Source organism: Colobus angolensis, unplaced genomic scaffold (genome assembly GCF_000951035.1).
Source record: "Colobus angolensis palliatus isolate OR3802 unplaced genomic scaffold, Cang.pa_1.0 Scaffold51, whole genome shotgun sequence".
Taxonomy (NCBI): Eukaryota; Metazoa; Chordata; class Mammalia; order Primates; family Cercopithecidae; genus Colobus; species Colobus angolensis.
The window spans coordinates 2660799-2685270 of NW_012118599.1; the positions used below are offsets into that span (position 1 = coordinate 2660799).

Genomic DNA, 24472 nt, shown 5'->3' on the forward strand with positions numbered 1-24472 from the left:
CCACTTTCTACCCCGCCTTTATAAAATAAAATTGCAAAAATTCACTCACAACTTCAGTCTCTACTTCAATTTCTAGTTCTTTTTCTATTTCCACCACATCTGCAGTTTCTTTCTCCACTGAAGTCTTCGAATCCACCCACAGTAATCCCTGAGGATTGGAATCAACTTCTTCCAAACTCCTGTGAATGTTGATATGTTGAACTTCCATAAATCACAAGTTTTCTTAATGGCATCTAGAATACAGAACACCTTCCAGAAGTTTTCAATTGACTCTGCCAAGATCCATCAGAGAAATAATTATCTGGCAGGTATAGCCTTATGAAATGCATTTTGAGTAACAACACTTGAAAGTAGAAATTACTTCTTGTTTCATGGGCTGCAGAATGGGTATTGTGTTAGCACACATGAAGACAACATTAATCTTGTACATCTCCATCAGGGCTCTTAGATGATTAGGTGCATTTTCAATGACAAGTAATATTTTAAAAGGGATCTTTTTCTTTTTAAGTAGCAGATCTCAAAGTGGGCTTACAATATTCAATGAACCACGTTATAAACAAATTTGCTGTCATCCAGGTTTTATTGTTCCACTTCTAGAATGCACGCAGAGTTGATTTAACATAACTCTTAAGGGCCCTAGGGTTTTTGGAAGGTAAATAAGCATTGGCTTCAACTTCAAGTCACCAGCTGCCTTAGACCCTAAAAAGCGAGTCAGCCTGTCCTTTGAAACCTTTATGCCAGGCATTGATGTCTCATCTTTAGCTATAGAAGTCCTGGATGGAATCTTCTTCCAATAGAAGACTGTTTCACCCACATTGAAAGTGTGTTATTTAGTGTAGCTACCTTCATCAATTATCTTAGTTAGATCTTCTGGATAACTTGCTGCAGTTTCTCCATCAGTACTTGCTGCTTCACTTTGTACTTCTATATTATGAAGATGGCCGCCTTCCTTAAGCCTTATGAACCAATCTCTGCTAACTGCAAGCCTTTCTTCAGAGGCTTACTCATCTTTGTCAGCCTTCATTGAATTAAAGAGAGTTAGGGCCTTGCTGTAAATTAGGGTTTGGCTTAAGGGCATGTTGTGGCTTGTTTGATTTTCTTTCCAGTCCACTAAAACTTTCTCCATTTCAACAATAAGACTGTTTTGCTTTCTTAATATTTGTATATTTGTTGGATTAGCACTTTTAATTTCCTTCAAAGTTTTTTCCTTTGTATTCACAATTTGGCCAACTTTTTAGTACAAGAGGGCTAACTTTTGGCCAGTCTCCAACAACATGCCTTCCTCACTAAGCTTAATCATTTCTAGCTTTTGATTTAAAGTGAGAGATGTGTGACTACTCTGATATGGTTTGGCTCTGTGTCCCCACCGAAATCTCGTGTTGATTTACAATCGCCAGTTTTGAGGAGGGGCCTAGTGGGAGGTGACTGGATCAGGAGTAGATCTCCCCCTTACTGTTCTTGTAATAGTGAGTTCTCATGAGATTTGGTTGTTGAAAAAGTGTGTAGCACTTCCCTCTTCTCTCTCTCTTTCTCCTATTGCCATGTTAAGATATGGCTTCTCCTTTGCCCTTTGGCCACGATTGTAAGTTTCCTGAAGCCTCTCCAGTCATACCTCCTGCACAGTCTACGGAACTGTGAGTCAATTAAACCTCTTTTATTTATAAATTACCCATTCTCAGGTAGTTCCTTATAGCAGTGTAAGAACGGACTAATACATCTTTCTTTCACTTGAACCCTTAGAGACCTTTATAGGAGTATTAATTACCATAATTTTAATATTGTTTTGTCTGAGGGAATATATAGGCCTAAGGAAAGGAGAGAGATGAGAGAACGCCCCTTTGGTAGAAGAGTTAGAACATACACAATATTTAACAATCAAGTTTGCCATCTTATATGGGTTTGGTTTGTGGCACCCCAAAACAATTACTATAACAACACCAAAGATCACCAATCACAGGTCACCATAACACATGTAATAATCAAAAAGTGGGAAATATTGTGAGAATTACCAAAATGTAACACAGACACTCAAGCAAGCACATGCTGTTCGAAAAAAAATGGTACCTTTAGACTTTCTCCATGTAGGTTGCCACAAACTTTCAATTTGTAAAAAAAAAAAACATAGTATCTGTGAAGCACAAGAAACCAAAGCACAGTAAGATGAGGTAGGACTGTATACCTTCAGTAAAATTCTGCTCCACAAACAGAAATGACAAGATGAAAAAAGGTCAATGTTTATACTAATTCTTTCCTGTAGTTTTCTAAAAATTTTACTGTTGAATTTATTCATTTAAGTTATTGCACTAATTCCTAAGATTTATAAGCAAAAGTAAATGGCATTAATGCATTACAACCAACTTGAGACTTGGGGATTAAATAAAACTTAAACCTTCAGTGGACAGGGACACAGAGCAAATTCTAATGGGCATAGAGATGTGGAATAGGACCATGATATGGAGAATACTGGCTGGGATAAAAATCTGAAATACCACATTTTGTTGATTGTAAAACACAATTTTTTGACATTTTAACATCTCTAAAATTGGGATTCATACCATAATCAATGGAGTTTATTAGTTTAATCAGGAATATTTTCCTCTTTTTATTGGTATATAAAATAAGGCCATATTTCAAAATAAATGGTGTTATTTACTCAATTAAATGCATTTATAGCCACAGCATCAAAGATTAGGATGACAGAGTTTTTGAAAAGAGAAGAGAGAGGAGGGAAATAAGGCTATTAGGAGTAGATATATGTGTTACAGGTTTGTATCTACCTCCCACAGTCCTGTGAGTTGCATGTATGCGAATATACAGCCGTTATCACCCTATGCTAGAATCAATTGTGAATGTATCTGCCTCACCTGCTAAACTCCTTAAGAGGAGGACTACAAATCAATCCCCCTTGTATTTCCTAGTTCTGGGCACTTGATAGAAGATCAAATTCATTTGTTCAATAAGTTAAATCTAATTCACCTTCTACAGAAAGTGCAGCAAACAGAATTTGCTGTGATACATTAGTTAGGTAATTCTTAGGAGTATATTAAGTTCTCTGATAAGGAATATTTACTCACTTGAGCTATTTGATGACTCTAATTCATTAATGCATTAATTTATTGATGGTAGTAATTACCAAATCAGGAAATCTTAATGGAGAAATGAATTAAAATCTAACTTCTCCAGGGCACCTACCAACACTCAGGTGACCTAAGATATTTGTAAAATTAAAAAGTATATATTTTCCAAAACTAATTTGCCTACTAGCAGACTTAGCCTTAATTGTTACATGAGTAAAGTAAATTTATAAAGATCCCAATTTTCTAGGAGTTTATAGAAGTGAATTCACTATTGCAACTGACACACCAAATGTGAACATACAACGATAGAGGATTAAATATAAACACATTTACATGTTGTTCAAACTGAGCGTGAGTGAATATAATATTAGAGAAAAGAAAACATGACCAGTATGATAAATAGGTGGTAGAAATTATAAATGATCAGTTCTAATAAATCAAGGGAGACTCCAAACAGTGAATGCAATTTTAGTTCTATGAATAATAGAAAAGTATAGATCAATCACTTAGTGTGTGGTAGAAAATTTTTTCTAGATCAAGGATGCCCCTAGACTGGGCAAAAATTGATAATGAAACATATATAGGAAGAAGTTTAGAAGGAATTAGACTTTTGAATTTATTGGAAATGGAACTTTAGGTAGAGCTGAATTTTCAGTTACAGTGACACTGTTAAGACATTTTATTCCATTTACCTTCCTGAAAAGTCCCTGAACAATTAAGAATGGAAAGGCACAATAAAATGGAATGAATATTAAGACTTTAGTGATTTCTATCTTTAATAAATTCAAACAAATGGCCGTAATTTCAAAACACAACTTTGAAGAATAAGAAAAAAACCTGTTGTTCTGTACCAAAGTTAAGAACGGATGCTGAGACGGCACTCACCACAACCATCCCCCTGCACCACTGGACCTGAATAGGAAAAACTTCCCCTTAGAAGTACATAATACAGTCTAGAAACACCCCTTAAGATTCTTGTAATAAGGACCATCTGCAAGCTAATGCAATCAGATGTCAATCCCTTCCCGCACTACCCATTGGAGGTAAGCTGAAAAAGAAATCCCGTATTAGAAGTCAATTGGGTTGTCAAAGTCCAGGCCAGCCCTTCAGGGCTGATGGCTAAATGATGCAGCAGGGTGAAGTAAAAAAAAAAAAAAAAAAGGCAAAGAGTAGTAGTAAGGGATTTATTATAAGTCCCATGAAACTATCTGAGCTATGAACTAAGGGCAGAACTCCCAGGATAACAGAAAAGTTTGATTTGACGAGCACAGGTTCATTTACAAACTTTTATCAAAGCTGAAGAGTGCCTCAGCTCTCTCCTCTAATTTCTCCCTAATCTATTTTTTTTTTGACAAATAACTTCTCCATGTAAAGATAAGTAACAGCAAAGGAAAACTAGCACACAACATAAGGAAAAAACTCATTGATTCATTGAAAAGAGAAAATATTAAGTGCATTACTAATCAGCAGATGAGTACCATATTAGGTGGTTTGGCTACATCAGTAAATAATACAGACAGCTGCTCTCGTGGAATGTCATTCTAGTAAAGAAGACAGACAATACACAATCAACATGAAAAAACTAATTAAATTATACATTATGTTAGAAAGTGATAATTGTATAAAATTTTTAAAAATAAAGCAGGTAGGGGAATCAGGATTGCTGGAGCAGAGGGCAAGTCACAAATTAAATAGGGCAGCCAGGGAGGACGTATTAAGAAGGTGAAACCTGAGCAGAGACTGGGTGTAGACACAGACACTAAGGAACTGGATAAACAGTAGAAGAGCATTTTAGGCAGAGGAAAAGGCACTGGGGTACGTGTTGCTGAAACATTAAATAATCACTAGAGCAGGAAATCAAGGTACAGATGGGTAGGAGCTGAGATCAGAAAGTTAATGGGAGTGGGAGTCGGCGAGAAGGTGAGTCCTAAGAAAATGCTGGCCCTTGTAAGTCATTGTGAGAAATTTGGCTTTTAATCTGATGGAATTGGGAATATATTGTAGGATTCTGAACAAAGAATAACAAGATCTAAGGTTCTAAAAGGAAAACCCTATTTTCTATGTTGAGACTAGACCGTCAAGGAGCAAAGATAAATGCAGTAAAATCTGTTAGAAGCTACTTCAGTAATCCAGGTACAAAATAATAGGTAATGGTGGCTTAGGCAAGGGTGATGGTAGTTCAGATAGTGAACAGTGGTTGAGTTCTGGATATAGGTTGAAAGGGCCAAGAGAGGTTGTGACATATTGAAAGTAAGTTGTGAAGTAAAGGAATAAAGGATGACTCCAAGGCTTCTAGCAGAGAATATAGAAGAACAGAGCTGTCATTAATTAAGACAGAAAAGACTGATGCTGTTTAGCAAGAATAAATGGAGAAGATCAGGAGTTCGGTTTTGGAAGTGCTGAATTTGAAGCATTTACCTCCCTAATAAGGTATCCAGGTGAGGATGTCAAATAGCCCATAGAATGTATTAGTCTGGAGTTCAGGAAAGAGGTCTGAGCTGAGATATAAATTCAGTTGATGTCAGCTTTTAGATGGCACTTAAAGCCAGGATGAACTCAGAGAATGATGAGCTCACCAGAGACAGAGTGAGACTAGAAGCAAGAGAATAACCAAGACCTGAGACTGGGGCATGTCAACATTAAGAAGTGTAGAAGTACAGGGGAAAAATACAGCAAAGTACAATGCAAAGTTGTGGCCAATTAGAAAAAAATCAGATGAAGAGGATGAGTAGGTCTGGGATCTGACCAATGAATTTAGCAATGTGGATGCCTTTGATAACCTTGAAACAAATATTTTTGTGAAGAGGATGGGGGTAATGAAAACATGATTGGTGCAGTTTAAGAAAGATTGGAAAGAGAACTGAAAGTGATTCCAGGCAAATCTTGTAAGGAGTTTGCTGTAAAGAGTGAACACAAATGGAGTGTGGAGGAAGCAGAGTCCAAAAAAGTGTTGTTTTTTTTTTTTTTTTAATCTGAGAGATAACAACACTATTTCATGGTGGTAGAAATAAAAATGATTATAGAAAAGAAAAAGGAAAAATTGCTTCTTCATGTCCTTGAGTAGCTAAGAGGGCCTAGAGTCTAAAATAAATGAAGAGAGATTTAGACTAGAGCGTATCCTTTGTTGAAGAATCAAAAATGTCTCATTTTATTGAATTTTATTAAATTCAAGTAAAGTTAGCCTGAATAGCAATATTTTTAAATGCCATATCCTATCCTGTCTTTCTATTTTTGTTTGTCAAACTTTTCACTAACAGAGAGAGAAAGAGAAGACTTACCTGACATGTTTTTTACCAAATATGATAATAATGATCTATGAGCATTAATATGACATAATTTGGGATTTTTTTTTTGAGACAGAGTCTCACTGTGTTGCCCAGACTAGAATGCAGATTTAAGCTCATTGCAACCTCCACTTCTAGGGTTCAAGCAATTCTCGTGCCTCAGCCTCCTGAGTAGCTAGGATTACAGTCTTCTACCACCATGCCCAGCAATTTTTGTAATTTTTTATAGAAATGGGGTTTCACCATGTTGGCCAGGCTTGTCTTAAATGCCTGGCCTCAAGCAATCCACTCACCTTGGCCTCCCAAAGTGATGAGATTACAAGCATGAGCCACCACACCTGGCCTGATTTGGTATTTTTTTACTATCTTCTTTTTAAGTTGTTAATTTTAGTAGAGAGTATATCTTCATTTTGTTAAAAATGACACATTTTTTAAAAATTAAGGCAAGCACCTTGTTCCATATAACCTTAAAAAGTAGGGTAATAGGAAGCTACCATAGGCTTCTAAAGACAAGTGATGCTGAGTAATTAAAACTATTCAGTTTTATAACCCTATTGTAATGGAAAAGTGTTTCTTTCAAACCTAATGTTTGAAAGAATGTTGAGAAACTGGCATTTTTATATACTGCTAGTGAAAACATTAGCAAAATTTTCCTTTTCAAAAAATTTGAAGTACTGCACTATCTTGTTTTCCTGTAAAATCTTTTTTCTTCCTTCCTTCCTTCCTTCTTTCCTTTCTTCTTTCTTTCTTTCTTTCTTTCTTTGTTTCTTCAATAGTTATATATCTAGGAGATTCATTAAAAATACTCCAAGATTTCAACTGAAGTTATTATCTAGGAATGGTGGAAACATTTACAAATACACACACACACACACACACACACACACACACACATGTTACATTTTTTCCAATTTGTAGATTCAGTATCCTACATTAACATGAAACATCACATTCTTCAATCCTAAGATACATGTATTTTCACATTCATGAAATCAACATGTCACAAAATTAGTATTATCTTAGATTCAGAGAAATGTGATAATTTTGTAATTGAAATATTAGAGTATTTAAGATAAAGGAGGGACAATGATTAAGGAGGCATCACACAGGATAGCTTGTCTGCATAGCTTAGAACTGAAAGGTGTTTCAAAGATCAGTAAGGAGAAGATAACAATTTGATTGTAGGTGAGGTTGCTTTGTGTAGGCTCAGTAAAATTCAGTCATTAAAGACATGTTCAATGGGAATGAAGTTATTTACCATAATATGCAATATGAGAAGACTGAGAGTTTTAGATGGAAAAGAAAACTTTGTAGCATTTCATTTGGATTAGAGTGGGACATTATGAGATATTTTAGTCAGAATAAAATTGAGAAGGCACTGAGAAAGTGGTCTCATAACCACACTGTCTGTCAGAGTACAGCCTATTTATAATATTACTCTTGAAATGCCACCACCAAATTTTGAACTTCTTTCTTGCCCTTGCATACATTAATATATTTTACTTTAAAAATTGATCAATCTAATTTCTACAATTCTCACATAAATATAAAATAACCTTACATTGAATTATAGGTGACCTTACTTCTCTTCCTGCTTAATCTTTGCTATTTGCAATTCTATTCAAAACCATCTCCCCAAGCCGTAATACGCCTTGGATTTGCTCTCTTCCCTTGATTATGCCACATGTAGAATTATTTCAATAATATATTTTCCTTGCCCTTAGAACAGATTCTTAAGGACATAGTTACAAGAAGTGAGAGATAGGAAATGATCATTTTTTCCCAGAATGCTGAGTTAGCCTTTTACTGGACTTTAAAATAATGACTAAACAGTGGCAAGGTTTAGATCGTTTTTCAGTTGTATCACAATCTCTCCTACAAAGGGGATTCTAGCATTTAAAACACTGCATATTCTTATTTTCAGTTTCATTTACCAAAAGAATTAAATGAATTTTTTTAATTGCCTTACCCAGTAAGTTTGACTGCATGTGTCTGAAGCTTTCGATATTTTTCTGACTCTTTGTTTGTGCTGGTAACATGCCTGTATATCCCTGTCTTATAATGGAAGAAATCCTCACGGACTTGCATTATGGCTAAAATAAAATCCAACAGAACAAATGGCACAGTATTAAAATACCATCTTTAAAAACCACCAGAAAATTTCACGGAACAACCAATGGGTAAATTGCAAGGAGCTGAATCTAAGAACGGGCTGTGCAATTCAGCCTAATTTTCTTTCCTATTTAATTTAATTAGTTGCAATATTTTTTGTCATCCTATAAAAACAACTTTTAGCTATTTAGAATATTAAGTACACACTATGCTTTTAAAACACCATCCAGTCTTAATCAACAGAGACACTACTACCAAAAATTAAGCCCTTGCAACAAAAGTACACTATACCTGGTCAGTGATTACTATTTCTCCGTTAACCTTGTGCTTTACCACAAGCCTCTTAAAACCCCAATTAAGCTAGCAGAGCCTAGCAAACTGGGCTTAAAGCAATTGTTGTTAATCCTCATAAGTAAATACAAATATTTCTTTTGTGACTTGGAATAAAAAAGCAAACTCCTAGCAAAATAAAACTTTGACAGGATTTCATCCTCCCAGCTCTGGAGAGATAAGCAATGTTGTACACTTTAAAAAGTAGAGCTTATTCTTTAGAAAGCTCTCCTTCTTCCCTCACCTAGATTACTTCATCTCTCTATTGTGTGCTGCTTTGTTGAAGGGCTTTGGCAATTCAGGGTGAAGACTTTAAACTTCCCTTGTAGAAGATATGAATTTAAAAAGTTTTAATTGGGCTTATATATGTATAGCTTGACAACTGTGTACAATACTTGTCTTAATTTGACAAGCATTTTAAATAAAACAGGAAGTAAGGTAACTAGTGTTTGACAGATCCTTTAAAAAAGCTTATACTCCAAAGTTAAATATAACTTTTCAATGTTCCTGTTTTTGTTTCATTTTTTAATGTTCCATGTCCTTTCTGATGCTGTACAAATAGTCGCAAAAGAGGTTAAAACTTCTTTATCTACTCTAAAACACATTCCTATAGGGTTTTAAGAATTTATGTAACTGTACTCTATGGAGATCTCTGCTTTTGTTCTCTATCCATCACCTATACTTACTTTTAATCCTACAGATTTTAGAAGAATGGACACAAAGTTATTCATTCAGGGTTCTACTGGCTTTTACACTCTTTCGTACTGAGACAGGGGAAATGCTGTATGCCAGACCAGGCAATAACAAGCAGGCAATCATGTAACATTTATAGCAAGAAGAGTCAACCAGCATTCTATCCATTTATAAAAATGTGAAGATATTGCTACTGGCTTTTCTTTTCTGTAGAACCATTCACTCTTTTAGGTCTTATGATTCAACTTTCCTCTAAGCATCATGAATAAAATATACTCATTATTCCTGAAAAACACTGCCAACTAAAGAAAAAGGATGAGAAGCCATCATAATTACCTGAAAGGTGGCTTCTTTCTGAAGTTTCTGAAACCAAACAGGCTTGATAAATTCATGAATATATAACTATGTAAGTTATGATCATGCAATTTTACTTTTGGAAAAGTGCAGCAAACTCATGATACAGAATTATAACACGGATGAGAGGCTTGGTTGTTGCTCATTTCTTGGTCCTGGCTTAGGCTGGCGGGAGGCAGGTTCTCAAGAAACCTTTGTTAAATGAATGCTGAATAACTAGCATTTTTGTTTTATTGCTTTGAAATGTTACGCCTTTATTGTTGATTCATTCTGTGAAATTTATGAGCATTTCAGTAGTAGCCATAAAATAAACCTAAGGTACTTAAATTTTCTCAATTTTAAATAATTACAATTCAAAATTGTTTGACTGATTAAAAAAAGAAGGAGAGAGAGAAGGAAAAAGGAAAAAAAATACTTGAAACAATAATACAATGACTTGAAGATTCTGAAAGGTTAAGTAAATTGCCCAAAGTTATTTAAATAGCAAATGCCAAATTTGGGATATTTTAGCGTAACCTTGACTCCAAATGCCTGTGATCTTTTAAATTTGTCACACAAGCACCACTTAATGGAGCATGCATTGAAATTAGAGATTAATTCCCTCACTCTTCAAATGACCAACAAATTACACAGCTGTAAGGGGGAACAGAAAATTTCTCTTTATTTGTTTCAGGTTTTGGGTAATGTCCCATAATTTTTAAAAATTAAATTCAGGACATGCTTATGTAGGCTGTAGTTTCTCAATAAATGCTAAGTGGTAATAATGATCAATAAAAATTCATCCAACACAATTATAAAATCCATGATTCCTGCATATATATATTTAACCAATACTAACTAGATCAGTGTTCAGAAAAATTAAAATTGACAACAGTTCTCTAAGTATGTACCAAATGTTTTACATTTAATTTTGGCCTATTTTTTATTCCACTGCATTGATAATATATTCCAGGCCCTTCAGTATTCACAACCTAAATTTTAATTTTAGGCTTCATTGGATTGATTCTTCCATGCACTTCAAGCCAATGTTTACACAGGGAATATGCTCTGTGAATTTACCCTTATTCAGGCCATTGATGCAAAATAAAATTCAACAGGCAAGCAGAATAAATTATTACAAGAGATGAGATAAATCAAAGGCAATGTACAAGTAACTATATGATTTCATTATTTACTGTTACTCTAAATAAAACATTTACAAAATTGATCAAAATGGAAAACCTTTTGTAAAATGCAAAATTACACTAGTTTACTCAATTTATTTTGAGATAATAGAAGGAAAATATTAATCCTCAACTTTTTCAATCCACTACCTAATCCACTTAAACTGAAGATAAGAAAACTATGTGTGATTCTTAAATATGACTGAATAAATAAAGCAAGCTTCATTACAAATTAGTCAGTTGGCACTTCATGTTGGACTTTCTGTTGGTCCATGATCATTTTGGAAAAACTTCCAAATCATCAAATGCTTCATTAATATTTAAGAGTTCAGTTTATAAATGAGTCTATCTTCTGAAAATAAAATGGCAGCTAATTAAGATATAGGTAGGCATACTTCTCATAACTGCACTCATTTTAGAACTATTGAAGCCTTTCGGATACTCCTTTCTTTTATTGAACTCCTATTACATGAGCTCAATGTAATGTTGTTTATTAAAGGAATGAACAAGAAAAAAATGTATTTCATCCAAGCTCACCTTGAACTGGTCCATTTTGCATGATTTCTTTCATTATCTCAGTTTCCTGGATGGAAAAACATGAATGAGCAATATCATTGTTATCAGAGCGTACTAAACCTATTGACTGGTATACAATGTTAAGTGTTTGCAATTTACTCTCAATCGTACTTGGACAAACTCATGTGTATTACACTACATTAATGAAATTGTTAAAGATGAGATGCACTCATTTGTTTTAATGACATTTATCACTAAACAGTAAATTTGGAGTGGAGAGAAAATACAATAGCCTTTCATGATTATCAAGAAAAAAATAAACAAGGTAAGTTAAAACAGTATTTAATTAGTGGAGGTTAATAGTACCTCTAATTTTTTTCTCACAAGAGCTATCCCAAAAGATTGTTTAGTTAGATGCCTCAGTAACCTTAGTACAAATATTTCTATGATGTCTCCTAATGTATAATGCACCCCTCTGTAGGGAGGCAGGGCACTATTTCATTCATTTTTCTGTGCCTTTGAACACAAAGTACATGCCAGAAACTATGACAGGAACAAATATTGACCCTGAACCTATACTCAATTTATTTACATTTTGGTTGAATGACACTACTAATTTCATTATTATATAATAAGATCTATTGTAGAGACAAGCACAAAGTGTTATTGTTGCAAACATAAAAGGGAAATTAATTCTGCATGGAAATCAAGGAAAATTTCACAGATATGAAGTTTTTACCTGGGCCTTGACATTTGTTTGGCATTCTAGATGGAAAGACTTGATAACCATTTGCATCAGAGGAATTATCACCTAGCTAAGTGGAAAAGTATAACAGAGCATGGTGTACCTGGGGAACAGAGACTAGTTTTATATATTAGGAACATTATGGCTGGGTAGAGTGGCAGATGCTGGCAGGACATGAGTGTATAAAAGTAGTACGTCAAAACCAACTTATGAAAGGCCAGCGTGCTATGGTTAGAACGCTGAATTGTACTCTGGAGATAATTAGGAGGACTGGAGATTCACAGATTCTGGAAAACGAGAAGGCTTGGGGAACATTAATATGATGAAGTAAATTTGCCTAGGCTTTTAACAGACAAACTAGAATCCAAGGGAGTCTTTTTTATATCAGACCCATGTCCTCTTAAGTTATTTTGCTGAGTGAGGCAAAGGATTGATAAAACGAGCTAATAACACAAAAAAGTCAATAAAGCAGAGTTTAACTTAGCTTTTAATTGTCAAGTTCAAATATATTTATATACAGATATTATGAAACATAATTTTAATACCCTATTTCCTTAGACATTTTTTTAATTTCAGCCAATTCTTTATACTGCTAATATTACAAAGATAAGACATCATACCCAAATCTAAAGTCCTTAAAAATATTAAAAATTATACATGAAAATATAACATTTATTTTAGAATATAATAGTTTTAAGTAGTTTTTAAATTGTTTTAGCTACAGCAGAGCTATACACGTTCGAGAAAGTCAACTATTCTTGATTCTTGCCATTTATACTTACACTGGAAGAGACTCTGTATGGAGGAGAACATTGGTAGATCCTGTTAGATTTTTCTACGTTGTTGGGACATGGCTTTGTGGCATGCCGTTTTCCTCGCCCATCAGACCTGCTTGCCATGGCACATCCATTGTTGGTAGCATTTTGGTCTTTGAAAAGTGGATAGCATGCATGGGATACCAGTCTATGAGGAATAAGCAAAGAAGCAAAGGTAATATTTAGGAGAATGTTATAATTTCCTGTTTATATTTAATCTTACTGAATTAAACATTTATAAATTATTCTGGTTACTTATATGCATAATTTTCAAAATAGTGACTGGCTCCAACATAGAAGCTCAGTGACATTATACTCTTCCCTACCTTCCTCTTATTTCTTCATTATTATTTTAAAAATCTCACTTGGATCAACTTTTAATAAATAATTCTACCTGTAGTATAGAATTTCCTGAAGATAAAAAGTGGTTGTCAATATTAAGTATGTGGTAATATTAATAGGGGAAGGACCCCATTCAACCTGTATATATAATTATAATTTGGAAGAGCTCAATTTAATATAAACAAGACATTGAATCTGACTACTCTCAGATGGAATATTAAAATTATGTAAGCTGTAGCTTTAAAATTTTTATTTTGTTTTGTTTTTGTATTTTTATAATTTTATTAAGTTATAGATATGTTCACATAATACAAACTATTACATATCTGTAGCTTGTGGTACTTTGGGGGAAAATAGTATAATATTAATATAATATTAAAAGTTAATAAGGTAGAAAACTATCAGACATGCATTATCTAAAAGATAGAGAAAATGATTTTGATTTCCGATTTTGAAACTAAACATAGCAAAGTACAAATTATTTGGCACCAATTCAAACATAATAATATTGAATAAAAAGGTAAATTGTAAGGGAAATAAAATCATGGTAATGGCATTGTAGATACTCTGTGTTGAAATGACCATAGAAGTATCCACTAGGATTGGTTCATGAAAATGTAATAGTTTCCAACACAGTATGAGAAACTGAGGAAAGAACAAGACAAAAGCAAAACCATTGAAAACACTCAAACAACCTAAAAAATAGTACATTAAGTGCATTACATTTGTATTAAATGATGAATGCTGTGGACTGAATGGTGTCACTTTAAAATTCATTATGTTGAAGCACTTATACCCAATGTAATGATATTTGGAGGTAGGCCTTTGGGAGGTAATTAACTTTAAAGGATGTCATGAGGGTAGGGACATCATAGATGTGATTACTGACCTTATAAGAAGAGGAAGAAACCAGAGCTCTCTTTCATCATGTGAGGACACTGTGAGAAGGTGTCCATCTGAAAGCCAGAAAGAGAGCCCTCACCAAGAACCAGATCAGCCTGGTCCTGGATTTTGCAGCCTCCAAAACATCAGTGTTTGCTGCTGAAGCCACTCAGTCTACGGAATTTTGTTACAGCACCCCAAGCAGTCCAATACAATGAGATTTAGTTGGGTCTTAATGATAATTTACATTTTCAAGCTCTTAAAGGGCTGTTATTTTTTATCATAATATAAAACGCAAGCCAACCAAGCACTAGTACACAAGGAAAGTATCAGCCCAAGTTGCCCGTTCAAAGTACCACATTTTAGGCAAAACATATGAAAAAACTTAAAGCAATTTATTGCAATCCATCAGAATCTGACATCCACTGTTTTCTATAGCATCTAACTGGTCCTATAGCAGACCCAGAGCACTGAGTGGATGATGAAGAGCAAGTGAGCAGTACATATATACGCCACTGTTTATCAGCTGCAGCTTCTTTAGCTGAATAACTCAGCTTTTTAGTAGATCAGCTCTTACAGCAGACACAAGGATGTTATATGGGATCAGCCTACCTGAAAGTAAGGAAATGCAGCCTCCTGTTTTTCAACAAATGGGGTGGAGACAATGAACCATACTGATGAGTTGAAACAACTGTAAATTATTTTCTTATATTATTATTCTTATTTTTAGCCTAATTTTACCTGATATTATCTATTCCTCAATCTGGTAACTGAAAAGCACAGCAGAGAGATCAGCAACCGTGATTACTTTATTCTGTCTGTGGGGACTCACTTGGCTCAGAGCAACAAGAAAAAAATATTTACTTGAGTCTTCAAAAGTAAAATTCATATTAATTTAGCTAGAAACGTACACATTCTTCAGGTGTTTCTAATAGCTTCTAATCTCAATACATAACAAATATAGTATATATTTAAATATAGCACAATATTTATGTTCATGTAGATGTAGTATATGTATTTTTAAGTACATTTTTGTAAAAATCTTGGGATTAATTATTTTCCTTGTTCTAACACAATGCACCACTCATAAAAATCCTAGAAACACATGTTGAGCAGCTATTTACCCACGTTTTCTCAGGTACCACCAAGCCCTATCGATGCTTCCACTATTGCATCCATGACGGTTCTTGGCACAGCAAGAGATCAAATTCTGAGGGGATAGATTGGCCGTGTATCGACCCTTAGACTGAATTGCTATTCGGTCAGCAGCCACACCTGTTTCAATTAGAATATCAATTAATAGTCAAATGGTACACGGTATTTCTAATAAGATACATAACCCTGTTTGTTTGAACCCTAACGTAGTCTTTAAAACTGTGTGTAATTTATAATTAAAGCCAAAGAGAATTAACGTATTTATGTATTCTAGCCAGTTGAACTGTGTCATACTTTCAGTCATAATTTTTGTCCTATTTTGATATTACTCAATTGTCCTATTGACTTCAAAGATTTTTCCAGTTTCTTGTTCCTTTGATGTTCTATATATTCCTGAACACTCCTCATTAGGTAATCTGTCAAGTGAAACTCTTGGAGGGCAAGAGCCATATGTTCCTTATATTTCTATTTTCTGTACCTAAAACAGTATCTTGCATATAGTCATGGGAAAATACATATTTTCTTTTTTTTCTTTTTCTTTTTTTTTTTTGAGACGGAGTCTCGCTCTGTCTCCCAGGCTGGAGTGCAGTGGCCGGATCTCAGCTCACTGCAAGCTCCGCCTCCCAGGTTTACGTCATTCTCCTGTCTCAGCCTCCCGAGTAGCTGGGACTACAGGCGCCCGCCACCTCGCCCAGGAAAATACGTATTTTCTAAATGAATTTAACTAAACTGGGGCAATCAAGAAAACTAACCATAAAAATATTCATTGGAAATTCATCCACAGTCATCTGATATATTGGAATAAAACTGAATCCTTTGTTTTTAAACTGGTACCTAATTTAACTACCCAGGAGACCATACTTAAGCTGATCCAGACTAACATGAATCAATCTTATACAGTATCTAAAGGCCACGTAGCACACTTTTGTGTTCATAACATAAATGAAAATTATTATCTTAATCTTGTTTTAGCAAACATGGAATTCAGCTTGATTATACGTATATATAAAATGAAGTGAATATATTTATTCAGTTACCATTACTAACTGTTGTAACTACTATTAACCAATACCATTAGTTACATATAATATAGTTCATTATATATAGCTATATATGTAATTATGTATATACAATCTAATAGCTGTATATGTAACTGATGATATGTAATGCTATATACAACTAATAATGACTATCGTATTATTAACTAATATCATTAGTTATATATATACACACACACTTTTTATTATTAAAACTTCTATTCATTTGTTATATGATTCCCTAGAATTGTAATTGTTATTGGTTCATTCCTTTCCTCAACACATTTATTAAACACCTACTAACTGACAGGCACTGTAGCACTGGAAATTACAATGATGAACAAGAAACAAGGGAGACATAGTTCTGCCCTCTTAGAATAACAGACCAGGGAAACTAATCAACCAGTAGCAAAATCCTACAGATGCCATCATTTTGATCATGGTACCAAAATAAACTAATGTGAGTGATCAGATTATGAAAAAATTGGGGTGGTACCATTTTAGTACAGACTTTTTCGTTAAAAATCTGGTACAGTCTTGTTGAATATCTGGTACAGTCTTGTTCAGTCTTGTTCTAAGTAAGTTTCTTACTCACTTTTAATTAAAGGCAACAAAATAATAACCTTTCTTATATTCATTCACTTTTCTTAGTGAAAGTTTTAGCTTTTTTTCTCATCAAAATTTTCAGTGTCCTGAAATCCCTCAAGGTGCTAATTAAAAATTTTTCTAAAATAGTTCATTTAATTCATTTACATATGTATCTTTGTATACACATGGTTTTAATGTAACTATGGCATATTACAATGCTGTAGGGCAATTGCTGGCATTCTTTAGATGCTCAATATGTGTTAAATCTATAACCTCCAACTCCCTAATAAATTCCAATCTACTATTGCAAATAGTAGGATTTATTTCATAGGAGCAAATGGCATTATACGACTTCTGATAGTCTCAAGAAAATAATTCCCTATTTCATTAAATAAAGGAGAAATTCTTTGATGCTTTGACATTCAGCACAGGGGTTTAGAATGAAATTGAAATTTAAAAAAAATGATATAACTGTGTTTTCATTCAGAAAATACTTTTATAGTGTAGAGAAAACAGTAATCCAGAAGTTAGAAGCCTGGTCTCCAGGATTATTTCTGATATTTCTCATCTTTTGGCCTCAGATAAGCCACTTTACCTATATGGGCCTCCTTTATAATACTAGAGGCTTGAAAAAAGTGACCTTTAAAATCTCTTCCAGCCTCACAAATCTGTAGATTTCAAATAAAGGATAAGTGTTTTAAATCATCATGTTACGCAATATGTTGCTCTTATACCGACATTTCTGAATCTCAATGATGGTTTAGCCAAAATTCACTTGAAATATTTAGAAAAGGTCAGAAGATTTAAGAATGACTCAGTGCAACCAATTGTTTTCCACTCTCTTCTTAAAAACTCTCACTGGACAGTACCTCTGAGACACACTCTATTCTTTCCCCTGCTTATTTTATTCCGTCTTCAAATGTATGTGAAACATATCACTCCCACTACTCCAAACACCTTTATCTCTTCGGCTTCTGAAAAATAGCTTGAATTGGATTGGATTACACAACTTTTAAAAATATATGTGCCTATTTTTAAGAGACTTATTTATTCCATTTATAGCTTTTAGTTTCTCTGAGAGATAATCTTTTTTAGTAACTAATACTTCTCAACACAATTTCTTAGATCTTTACGATAATTTAGTTCATTTTTTTCTTTATTTAACACAAAAAATTGCCCTAATTTATCATACTGAATTCACAGGATACAAAACTATGTCCTTTGGAATCACAAAAGGAAACCTCTCTCTGGTGTTCCATGAATTAGGTAGGGGAACAATCCTGACTTGGCGCAGTGCAGAGGCTATCTGTGGGGTTGAGACCTGGGAACACCAAAATATATCTTCCACTCTAGCGAGTTGCTTTCAGTATTTCACCATGAATGTTTTTCCTTACACATCTTCAGAAATACTGGCATAATGTAAATTTTAAGCAAAAGTCTTATAGATCACCCACTAGGTGTAACACATTAACCACATGAACACAAAATGGCAAACGGTTTATTACATTAAACCTTTCTCCACCCATTTGAAAGAACCTTAATCTTCTTTTTATTATCTGGCCTTAGCTATCCATAGACAAACAAATTTTAGCTCAGAAAGGTCTCCATGTGGGTCCCTGACACATCAAGTACAGCATAAGATAGCCAGAGAGGAGTGTGAACAGTAGTGAATTAACAGATGTAGCCACTTGGGGTGAGCTTGGCTACCATTATGATTCTATCAAAGGCATTTCTGGAGTTGTCTGATTGATACCCTGGAGCAATGATACTTAGACACAAATGTCAGCATTTCTCTCTCCCAGGCTATGCTGCCTTTCATAGCTGGCTTCTCGAAGAGCCTGTGTACTTGTTCACAATCCTTCAATGGCTTTAAACTGTCTTTGAACACTGTTGAAATTACCTGCAAACCCTAGAGCATGGTTTTATGAAGATAATTGAATGACAGCCAATCATCATGTTAGGTTTCATTTAATTGCTAAAATATATTCAGCATTCCTTTGAAGATAATTTTGGAGGCCTAATTTGAGGGTTAGCCTGTAACTAATTTATTGGATTTGTGAATTTATATGAAAGTAACTATAAAAGAGTCATTGCTTATACTTTTTGAGTAACAGTAGACTTAATTTGGAAGCTATTCTTATTAAAAGATCAGTTACATTACTTTTGAGTCAGCACCTATATATTTGCTTATATTTATTTAAAATGAAATAAATCCATTTGATCCATTATTATTTAGGTTTAAAGTCTTACTTTACATCAAATTAGATTAATAACTGTTTTTGCAAATCGTATAAAGAGTAAAGAATATGAGGATTATGTGGGTGTGTCTACATGTATATTAGAATTATAAATAATATATGAATGAAGAAGAACCTTAATCCTTTTTTTATTATCTGGCCTTAACTCGGAATAGACAAACACATTTTAGCAACTTTATTTTGTCACTCTTTTGATTAACTCTCTATTTAAAATTGCACCTTAAAAATAAAAAACAACTTTTAGACTAAAAATGGGATTTTTATATAATCTTTAGGTTGCATTCTTCAGTCACAATGAGATTTTATTTGATCATATGCTAATATTTAAATATTCTAATTGTTAAAATTGTTTAATTATTCTCTCAGTCTCTAGACCCAAAAGGAGTAGTTTATAAGAAAGGAATTAAAATGACTTTATTACTTGCAGTGGAAAATGCCCAGGATGCAGCACAATTTTTTTGATCCAATGGGCCATGAGTCCATCCAGGCCATTTATAAGAAGCAACAAAAAACTCTGGAAGGTCAGTTGTTGCAGGTAAAGGAGCCTAAAGAGGAAGAAGAGGTACATTTATGAGATTTTCTCAAATATGTCTCAATAGGAAAATGTCATGCCCTTTTATAAAGTTATAATTATTTTTTAAATTATTTTATACATTCAAGTTTCCAGATGAACTATAGCTACGTGGGATTTATATTTCACTATATGGTTAAAAATAACAATTCAATATGAGGACTCATAACCTAATACAAAGTCATGAAGAAAACACATAGAATGGTTTTTCTGGGTTACTACTCAGTGCAGTAATATCAGCCAATGTTTCTATCACCTTGAATCAGAGTTTTGCTCATCCATAGGAAGACCACATGGTGTTATTCAAATTTGTCCTCCTAAAGAACATTTACTTCTCCGTTTCTCCTATTTTAAATAGTGTATGTGATTCTGAGATGAAATTAATTTTGAAAAGGTGCATTTATGATAATTATTTATGATAATTATATATTGTATGTTCCCCAAGGAACACATCAATTTTACACCAGCTATTAGGAAATAAAACTGGGATGAATTGGTTGATATTTATAAAATACTTGAAGACTAAAAAGGACTTCAGGGCCTGGCATGGTGGCTCACGCCTGTATTCCGGCACTTTGGGAGGCTGAAGCGGGTGGATCACAAGGTCAGGAGTTCGAGACTAGCCTGACCAACATGGTGAAAACCTGTCTCTACTAAAAATACAAAAAATTAGCCGGGCGTGGTGGCGGGCACCTGTAATCCCAGCTAGCCAGGAGGCTGAGGTGGGAGAACTGCTTGAACCCGGGAGGCAGAGGTTGCAGGAGGTTACACTGAGCCGAGATTGCGCCACTGCACTCCAGCCTGGGCAACAGTGCAAGATTCCATCTCAAAAAATAAATAAATAAATAAATAAGAAAGAAAAAAAGGACTTCTGGAAGTGTGTAAGAGCAACTGTGCAAAAGTATGATGTCTTAGGAGTCCAGGTTAAAGCCCTGGCAAAGTCAGTTTTGGCTGCCATCTTTCCAATAAGTCAATTAAATTGTATGAAACTTGTTCTGTTCATTTCATTTAAAAAAATGTAGAACCCAATAACCTGTTATTTCCCAAACTTTCTAAAGAGATGACTTTCACTTCCAAAAATAATCAGGCTTAAATCAAATAACGATTTGTTTATTAATTTTTCATCGGTTGTTTATATATGTTAACACGCACACACCAATCATTTCTGAGCGTTCTTTAAAGTTTTGAAAGTGTTTTAATGTTTTAATACTCATTATTTTATTTTGTCTTCTCAATATTCTTGTGTGATATACTCGCGGACAAATATTATTAACTCTTTTTTATGAATGAGAAAACTAACTTTTAACAGTTAAAAGGCATGTTGAGTCCCTCAGTTAAACGAGAAATGCTCCTAGGACTACACTCAGGCTTCAAAATTCTTAACTTGCATCATTTCTGTTGTTTCCCTGCTTTATCAGAAATAAATGGCTGATTTGCAGCAGAAGTAAAATGTTAAAAATCTTTACCAATGTAAAAGTTTTATGATTGTGCCTTGAACCAGTCATATTACTGATCTGGTTGGTATCTTGCATAAAAAAAAAAAAAAATTACTTCTGTTAAGTACATAATAGCTTCCAGGACTAAAACAAGGAACGTTTAGAATTTACACATCTACTTGAAAAGGTTTTCATCCAAAATAATTTATAAATTTGTATTTTACTAGGGGAGTTCAGTTTTGACTTCAAAAACTATTACCACCTGATAAGAACATTATTATATCCTGAGGCCCATTACTGCTGTTTAGATGATGGAAGAAAGTGCCAAAAACACCAAGCAGATCATTGTGAAGTGCTTGCATGATAACGTCAAGTATGGTATCATAGACAGCTAAGTGATTTGGGGGTTTTGATGTCATTAGATGGACTGCATTGCAGAATCTTAGGGTTGGGGCAGAATACATTTATTGCTCTGGGTAGATAATTTGAGAGATACAGACTCACTTTTGAAAGGTGCCTTCCTAGCTGGGGCAGAAATATACATATCTTAAAACTCATACTCTCCAATTTTGTATTATTTGTTTGTCAGTGTGCCTTTAAGTATTTATAATACTAAGTTGCCTCATGTTTTCAGAAAAATAGGCGGAGTGTCAATAGTTATTTTATCACTTTAAAATTTCAATTTAATGACAAAGCTAGGATATTTTCCTTCTATTCTACTGATACAATAAACATGTAACTATTACTTTAAATACAATTCAGCAGGGTTCGGTTATTTAGAAATTGACCTCCACATTTGAAAACCTACCAGAGTTCTTTGCATATGGGAGATACTAAATAAATTTTTAATAATAGTAATGAAATACATATCTATCAGGTAAAAGTATGTTTTCCTCCATAGGCACATTAAGTTAAATTATAATACCAGCATGCATTTGTTGCTTTTATGATTTATTCTTTAAAAATGAAAAAATATAAATGGTGAATCCTTCTCAATAATGCAATAGTGAAACAACAAGCAAAATAACATTTTTATTAAAAACTTATTTACCAATTCACTAAGCCAGATCAATTTATGAAGATCATCTGCTGGATTTTCAAGACTTTTACCATTTATTTATTACTGTTTTTACTAAAAATGAGCTCCTAGGATTTGAGGCCCAGCAGGTATGTATTTTTTTATTTGCCTCATGATATCAGCTAATCTGATACTATAAAACCGCAGAAAATTTTCAATTTCATTATTTCATAATTACTATATTTCTCTGTAAAGTAAATTGTTTAGAGTTTGTAAATAAAGGTAAGCATTACAGAATAACAGCTGTAAGGAACTGGTAATAGAAGTTTGGCTTTAATGAATGATACATTTGTTTTTAATTTATTTTGCTTAGTAAAGCAAAAGAATCAAGAAGATCAGCTGATAGTGACAGAAATTCCAAAATGACACTGGCTTAAGTAGATAGAAATTCATTTTTAAGAAAGACTTACATGATTTCATATAGATATACTTAATTCTTTTAATTGTAGTGTTGAAAAATATTTTAATCAGGATCTAACTATATTTCCAAATCAGTATTAGCCAAATTTGATGTTCAATGTGAACAGTCTCCCTGCTTCAGTATTTCCATTTAAAAATGAGAAATTAAAGACATTGTGGGCAAATATGAGAATTAAATACAACAATAAACACTGGAGAATTATATAACATTTGCATTTAATTAAATTAAAATCTCTAAAAGAGTGGTGGAAATGTAATCATAGCGTAGCTTGAGATAAACTGATCAATTTTCTCAGGAACCTCAGAATAAATTCTAAACATTCTTACAATTGAGTCTATATCTACACAATATCCTCTGCGTGCATCAGCCCCTCTATTTGTAGTTGTATTTCCCCCCACCCATTTAAACTTGGATGCTCACAGTGACCTGATAACCAAATGAAGCAACAGAGAATGAAATTATGTTATGACTTTTACAATCTAAGGTCAGTGGCCATGAATACCAAGAAATTTCGGAACTATTTGATACTGGGGATGAAAGGGCTAATTTTTTAGTTGCTAATGACTAAATGAATTTCTCATCTTCAACATTTGTCTTTATGCCTTACCTTTAAAAGAGGTATTCTTTGATAAGTCTCTAGTTTTTTATTATATATTATATGTATTAGAGTAATATTTTAATAATATACTTCTTATAAAGATCAATATGTACAGTAATTGCCTATTTCCCAGCCCCACCCCACACCCCCCTCAACCCCCCTACCCAGGCTGCTATCACTAAGTTCTACCCTGTGAAATGTAAGGAGAAGCATCATTTGGCAGCTTCTGAGATCTTTCCTTAAGAGACAGCTGGCACTTGACTTTTGCTCCTTTGTCTTGATCTTTTGTATTTTTCTGCTGGCAGAAATGTAGGCATTACAGATGGACATAGAGCAGTCCTGTTGAACCATTACATGACCTTGGAAATAAAGGTGCTGGGCAATGGAGCAACAAGAAGAATGAAGTGTGGGTATCCAACACCACAGAGTACAATTCCAGTGCAGGGCTCTCCACTTCCAGATTTACTGGTGAGAAATCAGTTTCTATCTCATTTAAGCAACTGTCATTTTGAATTTTTGTCACTCTCAGTTGAGCCTAATCATAACTAAAACAGCACACATAATTGCCATTAAAGTTACTAGGGCAATGTCGTATTTCATTGAACCCAAGGCATCATCAAATGTAAGAAAGCATCTCAATTTCAGATGTGTTAACGAGTGAAAAAAATATGCATCTGAAAATGGATGAACTGTGATATTTCCTTAAATGAGTTCGTTAGAACACTAGTTCTGAGGAATTTTAATAGGTAATTACAAAAGGAGTGAATAAAATCGTTCTGAGAAACACCAGTTTTGAAAATTTTTGTCTTCACTGCATTATTTTTTACAAACTGCTAATGTATATGAGCTCTAAAACATGATAATAATGTTCATGATGTTAAATGTTCAGGATTTGGTCCAATGCAAAATATTTTATTTTATTTCATTTACTTCATATCATTTTTATTGTGAAGCAGATCAATGAACTAATCTTTTTTTGTTTTTTGTGTTTTTTTTGAGACAGAGTCTTGCTCTGTC

General features: G+C 33.8%; 1 protein-coding gene across 1 annotated transcript in view; it reads right to left on the minus strand.

Moving 5' to 3' along the window:
• The window catches only part of TINAG (tubulointerstitial nephritis antigen), an 83963-nt gene that overhangs the window by 27527 nt on the left and 31964 nt on the right, over positions 1-24472 (minus strand). Inside the window, exons 5-9 of the mRNA XM_011960198.1 lie at positions 19773-19896; positions 15438-15588; positions 13057-13237; positions 11551-11596; positions 8331-8454 (exon numbers count right to left, since the gene is read on the minus strand). Coding sequence (XP_011815588.1) covers positions 8331-8454; positions 11551-11596; positions 13057-13237; positions 15438-15588; positions 19773-19896 — 626 coding nt within the window. The remainder of the gene's footprint in view (positions 1-8330; positions 8455-11550; positions 11597-13056; positions 13238-15437; positions 15589-19772; positions 19897-24472) is intronic.